The following is an 11637-nucleotide window of genomic DNA, read 5'->3' as shown; positions in this document are numbered from 1 at the left end:
TTTAACATTTAAAGGGGCGTCTTTGTTGGGGTGGATGAAACGGCGAAAAGTAGTTTGTCGTCTTGGTGGAAGGGGCTGCTGACCAAACCATAAGGCCGCGCACTCTTCCAAGGGAATTTTTTTCCAGGTTGAGTTCCCTCTATGTTCAACTGGTATCGCCCTGTCTCAAAGAATCTCCCTGCTATGGAGTAATATCCAATTAAATTCAAGGGGGGTTGTATAACGTTGTATGCTAATTATGTCCCGAAAAGACCAAGCGAATAAGAGTGTTGTTCTTCCCTGCGCCGTAATCTTACACCAGATTGTCCCCTCCGTTTTCAGGCGGCAATGGTTTAATCTAGCAATAATGTACAGGCAGCTTCCTCTGGCTAAAGCCAAACCCCGTCGTGTTTCCTCGCGCCTGAGTTTGCTTTATTCCTCTTTTGTTCCTCCTCCGTCCGGAGGTGGACTTGGTTTCGTCCGCTCCTCTCCACTTCCCTCTTGAGCCCGCGCTGGTTCCTGTTGATGCTGCGGTGGGCGGCATGGCGTCCTCCCTTGTAGTGCCTGGCGGTGGGTTGCAGGGCTTCCTTTTGCAGCTGCACGACGCCCTTCGGAGCTCAGACGCCAGTAGCGCCGCGCTCCGGGGCTGCAGCTTAATCCGCTCTGTAGCGGAGTCGTGTGTCACTAGCAGTGGAGACGACATCCTGGGTGTGTAAACCGTTGATCAAGCCGTGACCTGAGAGGTCTCGGCGATGGTGCTCCTTAAAAAACGAAAAGAAAAGCAAACTTCAGTGGTGATCAAGTGGAATGAGGGCTTTGGAGTGTAAATGCTTACTTCGGAATGTTGCAACGGTGGTGATGGATCCATTCCGGAAGCAGATGGTTTACTCCAGATTCAGTGGTAGTTAATTAGGTGAAACAGACGGGAAAACAATTGCAGACCAGGACTATGAACGTGCAGCTCTGGGAAGTAGGGATAATTAGAATTGCTTAGCTCCTGCATTCCCAAACGCTGTGCACTAAACAAGAAACAGTTGCTTGGTTGCAACCTTCTGAGGAATGAGTTGTGCGGGCGAACTTAAATCGATTTGTTATGCAGATACCTATCACAACATTTTATTTAGGGCATTCTTTAACAAAAGGAGGTTTATTTAAATTACGTTAAGCTGCTTTGCAGGGCTAGGTTCTCAAAAAAGTGATATACAAAGCTATTGCGATCTTGGTATTTTTTGATTTAAGCTGCTGGAACAATTTGGTTTCTGAAGCAACAACAGCTATAGGTTAAAAACCTTCATTGGCTCAGCAACTGTGAAGACCTGAGGACTTCAACTCCCAGAGTTCCTGAGTTAGAATGCTATCTGGGGAATTCTGGAAGTTGCAGTCTTTAAAATTGCTGAGCTTGAGAAACACAGATAATGTTTGTTGGACTGGGGTTTGACTAGGTGCTTCTGATCTCTTGCTGTTTCTCGGTGTAATCTGAGAAAGTTTGTGAGAATGAAATGACTGGCCAGTCACAATGGCTAATAGGAAGGCTGGCAAGAGTTAGTAGAATAGAATATAGAATAACACAGGAAGAGATCTTGGAAGGGGCCTTGGAGGTCTTCTATTCCAACCCCCCTGCATAGGCAGGCAACCTTATACCATTTCAGACAAAGGCTTGTCCAAGCTTTTCTTAGAAACCTCCACTTTTGGCGCATCCACAACTTCTGGAGGCAAGTTGTTCCACTGTCGCTGTCAGGAAATTTCTCCTTAGTTCTTAAGATTGCTTCTCTCCTTGATTAATTTCCATCCATGCTTCTTGCCCTGCCCTCAGGTGCTTTGGAGAATAGCTTGACTCCCTCTTTGTGATACTGGAACACTGTCACCCCAGTCCTTTTCATTAAACAAGACATAATCCAATTCCAGCAGATGTATAGTTATGTACATTTCAGGGTAGCAGATTCCCCACTAGTTTAGTTTAGCATGATGTATAATAACTTGCCTTAACTTTTTACACTGCATTTAGATTTTTCCCTGCATCTGTAATGTGGACAATCGAGAGCATGATCCTTGTTCCCAATATGACATGTAGTTTCTTCCTTACATTCATAGAATATTATATTCTGTAACCCAGGGGTCCCCAACCACCGGGCCCTGGACCGGTACCGGTCCGTGGAACATTTTCTATCAGGCCGCCGGTTTGCTGGGTGCCGCCATCTTGTTTTGATGAGAAAGTGCTTCCGGGTGAGCTTTTCTGATTGGGTCCTGAAGGAATCCTCGCGCCTTAGTTTCATCGAAGGGGGGGCAGCTTCGAACGAAACTAAGGTGCGAGGATTCTTTCAGCACCCAAGGCAAGGCGAGCCAAGCGACCGTCCCGAAGCCCATCGACAAAGGTACAAAGGAGGAGTTGAAGGTGACGGGGAGAAGCGGGGGACGGCTGGCTGGCCGGTTGCTCGGCTCACCTTGCCTTGTCATGCGTGCTGATGCCAGTACCGGGCCGCGGGTCATTTTGTGATGCCGGTACCGGGCCGTGGCACCAAAAAGGTTGGGGGCCACTGCTGTAACCCTTCATTTGGAAGTGCAGGTAGTTCTTACAATTGGGACCAGAATTTCCATTAAATAAGTTATGCCTCATTTTACAAGCTTTTTTGCCATTGTTAAGCAAATCACTGCCATTGTTAAATGAATCATGCATAATTAAGTGAATCTAACTTCACAAGCTAACTTTGCTTGTTGGAAGGTGGCTGGGAAGGTAACAAAGGGTGATTATGTAACCCAGGGACACTGCAAATCAAAATATATGGTCATTGCCAAGCACCCAATTTTCATCATGTGACCATGGGGAATCTGCAGTGGTTATAAATGAGAAGACAGATCATGTCACTTTTTTCAGTGTCACTAACTTTGAATGGTTGTTAAACCAATGGTTGTAAGTTAAGGATTACCTATTTGTTTAATTCATTAAAATATTAATCTGCATTTATTCTTCTCTCAGCCTTGCAGATTTCACTGGTGTTTTCTAAAGAAAATGGACTGCTATCATTTATTTATAAGTCGCTGAGTGTTGAAGATGTAAGTTAAAAATCTAGGGTTGAAACTACTTTTTAAATAGTCTAGCCTTGTTAAATATTATTTCTAGACAAATTAGGTACATTTTGTTAATGTTGGCAGTTATTCTAATTGCTTCTTCAAAAGCTGTGTGTAGCAATTAAATGATCTGAGACTGCAGTGTGTATGTGTTTGTGTATGTGTATAATGTTCATTTCATAAGACTGATATGAAGCCTTATTTTGCCTGAATGAATTCTTAATGAAGATGATTATTTTTTAGTTTAGAGAATGCAGAGAAGAAGCATTAAAATTTATTCTTGCCTTTGTGGAAAAGATTGGCCCCAAAATTCAGCCTTATGCACAAGATGTAAAGGTAGGTCAAAGAAAATTATTTTATATTTTTTTAATGTCAAACTAGATAATTTTGCTAAGCAAAGTAGAATTAATGTTAGGATTAAAATACTAATAGTTAATTTTAAAAGCTAATGGTTTCCATGAAATTCTTGAATTATTTGTTCAGTTGAAACTCAAATATGAGATGATACTGGTACTTACCTATACTTCACAAGAAAAATTTAAAGTTTCTCAAATGAAAACTTAGAACTTCCAAACAGATTAGATGTAAAAATTGTATTATGGATGGAAGTCGGGAAAATAGGAAACATGATTTATATTTCATCTTAATTTCATAATTTACCTTCAGAACGTGCCCTTTTTGTATAAAAGTCTGTAACATGCTGGTCTTTCTGAGTCTGAACCAGTGGTAGGATTCCATTTCTTTTTTTTTTTGCTACAGGTTCTGTGGGTGTGGTTTAGTGGGCATGGCAGGGAAAGGATACTATAAAATCTCCAGTCAGAGGTGGTATTTGCTGGTTCTCCGAACTACTCAACATTTCCGCTACCGGTTCTCTAGAACTGGTCAGAACCTACTGAATACCACCTCTGGTCTGAACAGTCAATTGTGATTGTAATCTACTGTCTCAGTCTAGAAATTGTACTATTGTAATATTGTTAACGTTGTTTTAATCTTATATTAATATTAATGTTAATAGGATTTATTATAATTATAACCTAATATTGTTAATGATTCCAAATAGAATAATAGATGTCTATCAATTTCACATTCTCTTGTTTTTACCACTGGGATGTTCTGAATGGATGTCTTTTTATGAATACTCTCAAATATTGAAAAGAGAAGATTTAATTTAGCCCCAAATGTATAGAAAAGACATTCCTGGAACCTGGCTTTTGATTAATGCAGTTGAGCAATGTGAAATATTCTAATGTCCAAAATTTGCAAATTTGCATTGGTATCTTTGGGTAGTTTAATATTTTTGAATGAAGTAAAATAATGAACAATTACCTCACCAATTCCATATTTAAGTTAGAGGATTTTGGTTGTATTGTTACTATATAATAATTTATTATATTTTTTGTCTTTTAAAAATTAGAGGATATGTGTTACTGCGTATACAAAAGACAGATCAGCAAAATGTGGAATCCCAGCTCTAGAGCTACTGATCAAGGTAAAATCAATGGCACGGTTTTATATTTTGCTGTGCTTTAAAAAAAATTATTTACCATTCTAACCCTTGACATGTTAAATATCTTTGTAGCTGCTTCAAAAGTTACAATCATCATATGCAATGGTAGACATGAAGGTTGGAGAAATCTTTAACAAATTTTATGGAGAAATTGCTATAAAAAGCAAAGTGCCTGATACAGGTAATATTTAACTTGTCTGTCAGTAACTAAGATTAAAAGGTATTTAGCAAGTATCGTAAATTAGCTAGTGTCCCAAAGAATAAACAGATTGAGATTTATCCTGACAAAATGTTTCTAATAAGCCTCTAATAAGGTATAAGTAGTATTGAAAGCAAGAAATGATGGTAACCTATGTCATTGATTTTGTACACATTGATTCCTACTTAATTATTTTTTAAAATTCATGCACAATTTAACATCTTTTTAAAAATGTGCCAAACATCAAGATTTGTTCTCCTGGTGATGCAAAGCAGACCAGCCTAAGGAACATGGCATGACAATAAGTTGTAATATTTTCTTCCAAAATGTAGTTGGATAAAGAAGAGTATTCTGTTAGTTTCTGGCTTGATCAGGGAAGAAATAGTCTTTTCACATGCTTTATTTCTTACCTGAGTCATTAAAAAGTTATTGCTGAAAGTCTGAACAATAAGTACCGTCTTATGGCAGACTCTTTCCTTTTATCAAATTTATTTGTAATTTGGCAGATTAAAACTCAGTTGTAGAAATATATACAGTGAGATTGGCACCCCTCAGGATAATGTATACAAATGCTAGTAAGAACTTGGAAACATATATGTTGCTCTGAATTAAATCCTATATTTGATGATGGGGGGAAATAATTGGGGTAGTTGACATAAAATATAATCAAGTGATTTAAGATGCTATTTTTTTTAAAGTGTTGGAAAAGATTTATGAGCTCTTGGGAGTCTTGGGTGAAGTTCAACCTAGTGAAATGATTGACAATTCTGAAAAATTATTCCGTGCTTATCTGCTAGAATTAAAAGTACAGGTAAGAAAGGAGTTTGCATTTGGTATGGAAGGTTGAGGTTGATTTCTTAAAAGTGTTGTTAATGCTGGCTCTTAATACCTCATATACAGATTTTAAATTATATGTTCATTGTATCAAAGTGAATAGATATTTTTCCATAATGTGTAGGTTTCCAGGCTGATCCAATTACTCAATATTAATGAAGCTTATTTAATAAGGTCATCACAGTGTTTTACTTTTAGATGTGTACATTTCGTTTTATAAATATGCAGCATGTGAATAAATAGGAATTGGCAGAAGTGAGACTTATAATTAATGCAAATTTAATTAGTAAGATATTTGCTGTTTTTGTATACACATTTAGTATTTTTAAAATAAGAATTCAGAAATCTGTATATTACATTGGATTAAATTTTTCTTTATAATGGACCAAAATAATTTGCTGGTATTAAAATAAAAATAGATAAAAAGGATACTAAACATTTTTGTAAATGTATTAGAAATTATATGTAAGCTTCTGGGAATCAGTTTATCCTTTATTTACTTACAATTTATAATCTATATGTACATTTTTCCACATTTATTCCATAATCTGACAATAAATGCATTGCTAAAATGTTGACGTTTATTATTATTGTTACTTCAGATCTCTGTTTTTTTTAATACAATCATTTATTTTCTCATTTTCAGATGACCTCTGCAACAAGGCAAACTAAGTTCCCTATTGTAGCAGGGTGCCTGAAAGGACTGACTGCACTTATGTATAATTTTACCAAATCCATGGATGAAGGTATAATCTTTATTTTACTAAAATAACGCAATAACAAAACAGCGTACAATTTTGTTCCCATTGAAATTGTGTTTCACCAAAAAGGCTAAATCTCTTAAGGGTGGATGCATGGAAACATTGTCAAGGTTGGAAAGTTCATGTCCCAAGCCATCCGATTTAAATCTTGTTTCACTGTTTGGAATAATTTGTTTCAGTAAAGTGAAAATGGCCAAATTTGTAGTTTAAAAAATGTTGAACAATTTGCACATTTATATTTAAGATGAAAAGCCTTGCTGACAGCTTATTAACTATGGAAACTTTCTATGAATTACTTTCTTGCTTTGTTTGATACTAAAACTGATTTATCAATTTGAGAAGCATTAGTATAAAACAAACGTATGGATACTTTTCTAGATTACTTCATGTATAAAAGTAGCCTACAAATATTTAGAATCATCAAAGGTGATTTTGTGACTTCTTTGATCTTGGCAATTTGTTTTGGAATAGCCTTAATTCTCTTTATTTAATCTGTTGTAATGTAGGTGTATACTTTGATTTTTTTCCTTTTTCTAAAATTATTTTTAGATTGTTAAAATGTCTGCATTTTTAGTGCCCTTTCCAAGTAATTAGTTCTGTTAGCATCTTAAAGCATATCAACAGATATTTCAGTGTTTGGATTTCTTCTTTGAAGGTTTATAAAATTGGGATATGCGAGAGTAGAGTAGAACAAACTGATAAAAATTAAAACTTCCAAGTATTCTCTACAGTTCATTCTGATAATTTTCTAGGCTTTATGATGCATCTATATGGAGATTTTCTGTTTCCTACAATAGCAGAAGTAGAATGGACCAAAATGGGAATGCCTTGGATTGGGGTGGATCTTGCCTAATGATTGGTGGGATTTGATTATCAATGGCAATGGGGAATGCTAGGATTTCCGCTGCTAAGTGATGCAGTTACATGATGTTGCACCGTATTATTTAGCAACAGAAATTCTGGTCCCAATTATTGTTTGTTAACCAAGGCTTTACCTGTATGCTAAAATAAATATGGTGGCTTAGTTTGTTAGGAAGTCCTTGTTGAATAAAAGCAATATGTTGGAATAAAGTATCTGACTTTTATGACATGTGAGAAAAGGATTAAATTCACACCTCTGTCATTACTGTGTTTATATGGTTCATCTATCTACAGATCCCCGAACATCAAAAGAGATCTTTGATTTTGCAGTGAAGGCAATAAGTCCAAAGGTATATATCGTGTCTCTTCTAACTTCTTCTTAAAAGAAAATTCTGACATGTTAATTTGACATATTATTCTTATTCTGAACCTTTTGAAATTGCAGATTGATTTAAAAAGATATGCAGTGCCTCTTGGTAAGAATTTATTTTCTTATGAAATAGTTTTGTGGTGACAAAATAGTTTCTGTGATAACATATTGAGCTTGTGTTCTTTAGATATATTTTAATTTCAGCTCCTATTATCATCCAATATAATCACAGTTTAGCCTAGGCTGACATGTGCCTTACATTTATAAAAACCTAGATATATCACATGTTTTTTCCCCAAGGAAATATTTAAAAAATAACAAAATAAATAGCAATTGAACAATTTTTTCAAAAGTAATTTTATAAACAAGTAATCATTCAAAACTGTTAAATTTTACTATATATTTACTATATTGGATATAATTGAAACAAAATGGTCAATATAAATTAAAATGTTTACTTTACAGCTGGTCTACATTTATTCAGTAAGCATGCTGAACAGTTCAGCACTTGTCTTTTAGACAATTATGTCTCCTTATTTCACACAATGGCCAAATGGTGTGGCCATCAAAATGCAGAACTCAAGAAAGCTGGTCATTCTGCGTTGGATTCATTTCTTAAACAGGTACAAAAAATACAGCTGTTATCTGGCAGAATTCCTAGAATATAAATATTATAGTGAGAAAGTCTACATATAAGTTTGCCCCTTGTGGTAAGAAATGAATTATGCATACTAGCTCTAGCCTGACATATATTTTTCAAGAAGAATGGAACAGCTTTAGATCAGTGAGTTCAAAAATGTTCAAAATCTACCTTGGGCAATCATATTTTGTGTTTTTTCTTCCCTTTTATGTTCATTAATATTAGACTGGCTTCAGAGTTGTGAGGGTCTCCGAGTTCCATGAAGGCATGGAGAGGTCATCCAGAGTTTATTCACATTTTTAAAAGCAGATTTTCCTGTCATCTTAGACAATATCTGATTTCATAGCCTGTAGGATTGTAGGCCTCTTAAAAGTGTTATTATGTTACTTTTAATGTCAATAGATTATTACTTCTTTTTCCTTCAAATGTGTTAGCATTTTATTACATAATTTTGGAAAACAATTAGCAATGTTAATAATAGATAAATGTTAGACTGTGGAAAATATTTGAATATTCAAATGATAACATTACTAATTTTATGTATGATTTTAAGGTTTCATCAATGGTTGCCAAAGATGTTGAAATGCATAAGAGCAAGTTACGCTTCTTTATGGAAGAATTTTATGGTATCATCAGAAATATGGATGCCAGCAACAAGGAATTGTCCATTGCTATTCGTGGTTATGGACTATTTGCAGCGGTATGTAATTTTCTTCATGATATAAAGGTATTCTGAAGGAATGCAATGCTACAAATGGGAATAAAGTTTTATTTTACATATCTAGCAGATCATGTTCTGTAGAAATTTTGCTAATTGTTTATCCTGTTTTAATGAAATTTAAACATACAAAGATTAAAAACTCAACATATACTAAGAAAAATACAAAAAAGGTTAAAAATGCAAAGAGAAAAAGAAAAAAAGGGAGAGAGAAGGCAAAAAGGGAAAATATATTAAAAAGAAGAATGAAAGAAAAATATTTAAAAAAATTACTTCCATCTTCAGCAACACAAGTACAATCATTTTCAATAATTAAACACTTTAATATTCCAACCAAATATTTCTTCATCCCATATAGAAATCTTAATTCCTGTGCTGTACTACAAGTAAAATTCTGCTTGCTGTGAAAACAAATATTAGGAACATTGCAAATATAGAAGGGGATCTTTAACTAAGAATCTGCCCCTTTTCTTTAAATTTAGTTTCCTTTATATACAAAAATAAAATTACTAAATACATTTTGAACATGTTCTTTTATAGTTGGAGCTATTAAATTAGAAATGGATAGTCATGAAGGCTTTTTATAAATATTTTATTTTGTGCAGAAGACACAGATGCCTTCTGTTCCAAACTAGTTTTTTTAAGTGGTTTTAGGACACTTACTGAAAAAGAACTTTTTGAATAATTCAGGATGCTGTTGATTCTTGTAGTCCTATGCAGTTGGGAATTCATTCCACTCATGCAACTAGATGTTGAAATTCAAACCAATATAAGATCCAACATTACATTAAAGGTTTTAATTATGCAGAAAATTGACAAAAAAGTAGTTTCCTTTAGATATTATGTTATATCCCACTTAAGTTCTTTCGTGCTAATCTTCAAATTTGTGCATAAATATTACTAAATATTTAATGCATTATCAGAATGCTGGAGAAGAACTCCATACAGGTAGTCCTCAATTTAAGATTGCAACTGAGCCCGGTATTTTTGTTGCTAAGTCAGACATTTTTAAATAAATTTTGTCTTTCCATATTGTTAGGCAAATCATTGCAGTTCTAGGTTAGTTAAAGAGTTGTTGTGTTAATCTGTCTTCATTGACTTTGCTTGTCAGAAAGTCACAAAAATTATTCCATGATCCTTGGACATTATCAAAAATATGAGTGTCAGGCAGTCCTGACAATGAGTCAGTTGCTAACTATCTGAATTTTGATCACATGACCAGGGGGATGCCAGAATGGTCATAAGTGAAAAATGGTTATAACTCACTCTTTTCAGTGCCATGGTAACTTCAAATGATCACTAAGCAGACTGTTGTAAGCTGAGGACTATCCCTATTGGATAGGTAGAAGATGTTTTAAATGAACTGTCTTCAAGACCATTTTATACATCTCTCTGTGTTTTTTATATCAAATTACTTCTACTGAATATTGAGTAGAACATTTCAAAGAAGTCAGATCATGTGAAATGACTTTTGGACAATATACATTAACAAATGATTTAGTAATTTCTAAACAAATTTTGACACGGTCCATAAGAGGAATAAAACAATCCAGAATTGTTCATTCCCTAATTAGTGAATTTTATATATACCTAACCTTAAACCCTATGTACTAATTTTTGTATTTGCTCCACTTATAGCCTTGTAAAGTTATCAATCCAAAGGATGTTGACTTCATGTATGTGGAACTCCTTCAGCGCTGTAAGCAAATGTATCTAACTGAGGCAGAAACAATTGATGATCATGTGTATCAGCTCCCAAGCTTTCTTCAATCCATTGCAAGTGTTATATTCCACTTGGACACTGTAAGTAAGCAGTTTAAACCTAATTTGTGAGGCTATTTGTATGTTCGGGAAATACATGGACCTCCATTGATGAAGATGCTGATATAATTTTTTTATTAAAAAATACAACAGATCTTAGAAATTTTAGAAAACAGGAAACTGCTTAATTCTGATATCTCCTCATGTTTTTCTTCTAGATTCCAGAGATATACACTCCAGTTCTTGAACGTCTTATGATAGTTCAAATAGATAGCTTCTCACAATATAGCGCCAGGATGCAAACCGCATGTTGTAGGTCTATTGTGAAAGTATTTTTAGCTTTGGCAGCAAAAGGCCCTGTATTGTGGAGTTTTATGAGCACTGTCGGTAAGTATTCTATAGTGTACAACTGTGTATAGTTCCTTTGACTTCAGTATGAATTTGGGTTTGAACAACATTATAAATTTAAGAAAACAGTAATGATAGTAAGCTTAAGTATTTCCTGATAATTGCTATTTAACTTTTGCAGCAAATAGAATATATACTGTTACATTAAAGATTTGCATTTTTTTTAATACAACTGTTCAATTTGGATTTGGATTTCTGAAAAACAGTTTTCCTGAACTCCCATCGTGCTCTCCTATCATTTTGTAGGACATTACTTTGCTGACATTCAGTTATTTTTTAAAATTCCTCCCTGATCATTATGAGTTAATATTAGTTTCACTTATTTTTTTCTTTCATCATTCCTGTAACGAAAGGGCTTTCCTATACCTTAATGAAGTTTGATTTAGGCTTAACAAAATGTATGAACCCATTTAACCCATATATGAACACTGTGGCTTACACAGTAAACTGTGATTTTAAAATCTTGGCTTAGAGTTTTGTATCAATTCCAGTTTCTAACGCTACTTTGTTATAGTTTTCTTTTGACTCAGGTA

The 11637-nt window shown here is 34.6% G+C and overlaps 1 protein-coding gene across 1 annotated transcript in view; it reads left to right on the top strand.

Moving 5' to 3' along the window:
* Positions 1 to 488: 488 nt before the first annotated feature.
* PRKDC (protein kinase, DNA-activated, catalytic subunit) overlaps positions 489 to 11637 on the top strand; it is a 77570-nt gene continuing 66421 nt past the window's right edge. Inside the window, exons 1-13 of the mRNA XM_087931214.1 lie at positions 489 to 687; positions 2954 to 3030; positions 3289 to 3381; positions 4460 to 4534; positions 4625 to 4733; positions 5450 to 5562; positions 6232 to 6331; positions 7502 to 7557; positions 7653 to 7683; positions 8043 to 8200; positions 8771 to 8917; positions 10574 to 10738; positions 10915 to 11083. Coding sequence (XP_087787340.1) covers positions 522 to 687; positions 2954 to 3030; positions 3289 to 3381; positions 4460 to 4534; positions 4625 to 4733; positions 5450 to 5562; positions 6232 to 6331; positions 7502 to 7557; positions 7653 to 7683; positions 8043 to 8200; positions 8771 to 8917; positions 10574 to 10738; positions 10915 to 11083 — 1459 coding nt within the window. The 5' untranslated portion in view covers positions 489 to 521. The remainder of the gene's footprint in view (positions 688 to 2953; positions 3031 to 3288; positions 3382 to 4459; positions 4535 to 4624; positions 4734 to 5449; positions 5563 to 6231; positions 6332 to 7501; positions 7558 to 7652; positions 7684 to 8042; positions 8201 to 8770; positions 8918 to 10573; positions 10739 to 10914; positions 11084 to 11637) is intronic.

This window comes from Pseudonaja textilis, chromosome 3 (genome assembly GCF_049901715.1).
Source record: "Pseudonaja textilis isolate UNSWEBS1 chromosome 3, rPseTex1.2, whole genome shotgun sequence".
NCBI lineage: Eukaryota > Metazoa > Chordata > Lepidosauria > Squamata > Elapidae > Pseudonaja > Pseudonaja textilis.
Note: the sequence above shows the minus strand (reverse complement) of the source record. Positions and strands in the feature narration are given on the sequence as shown.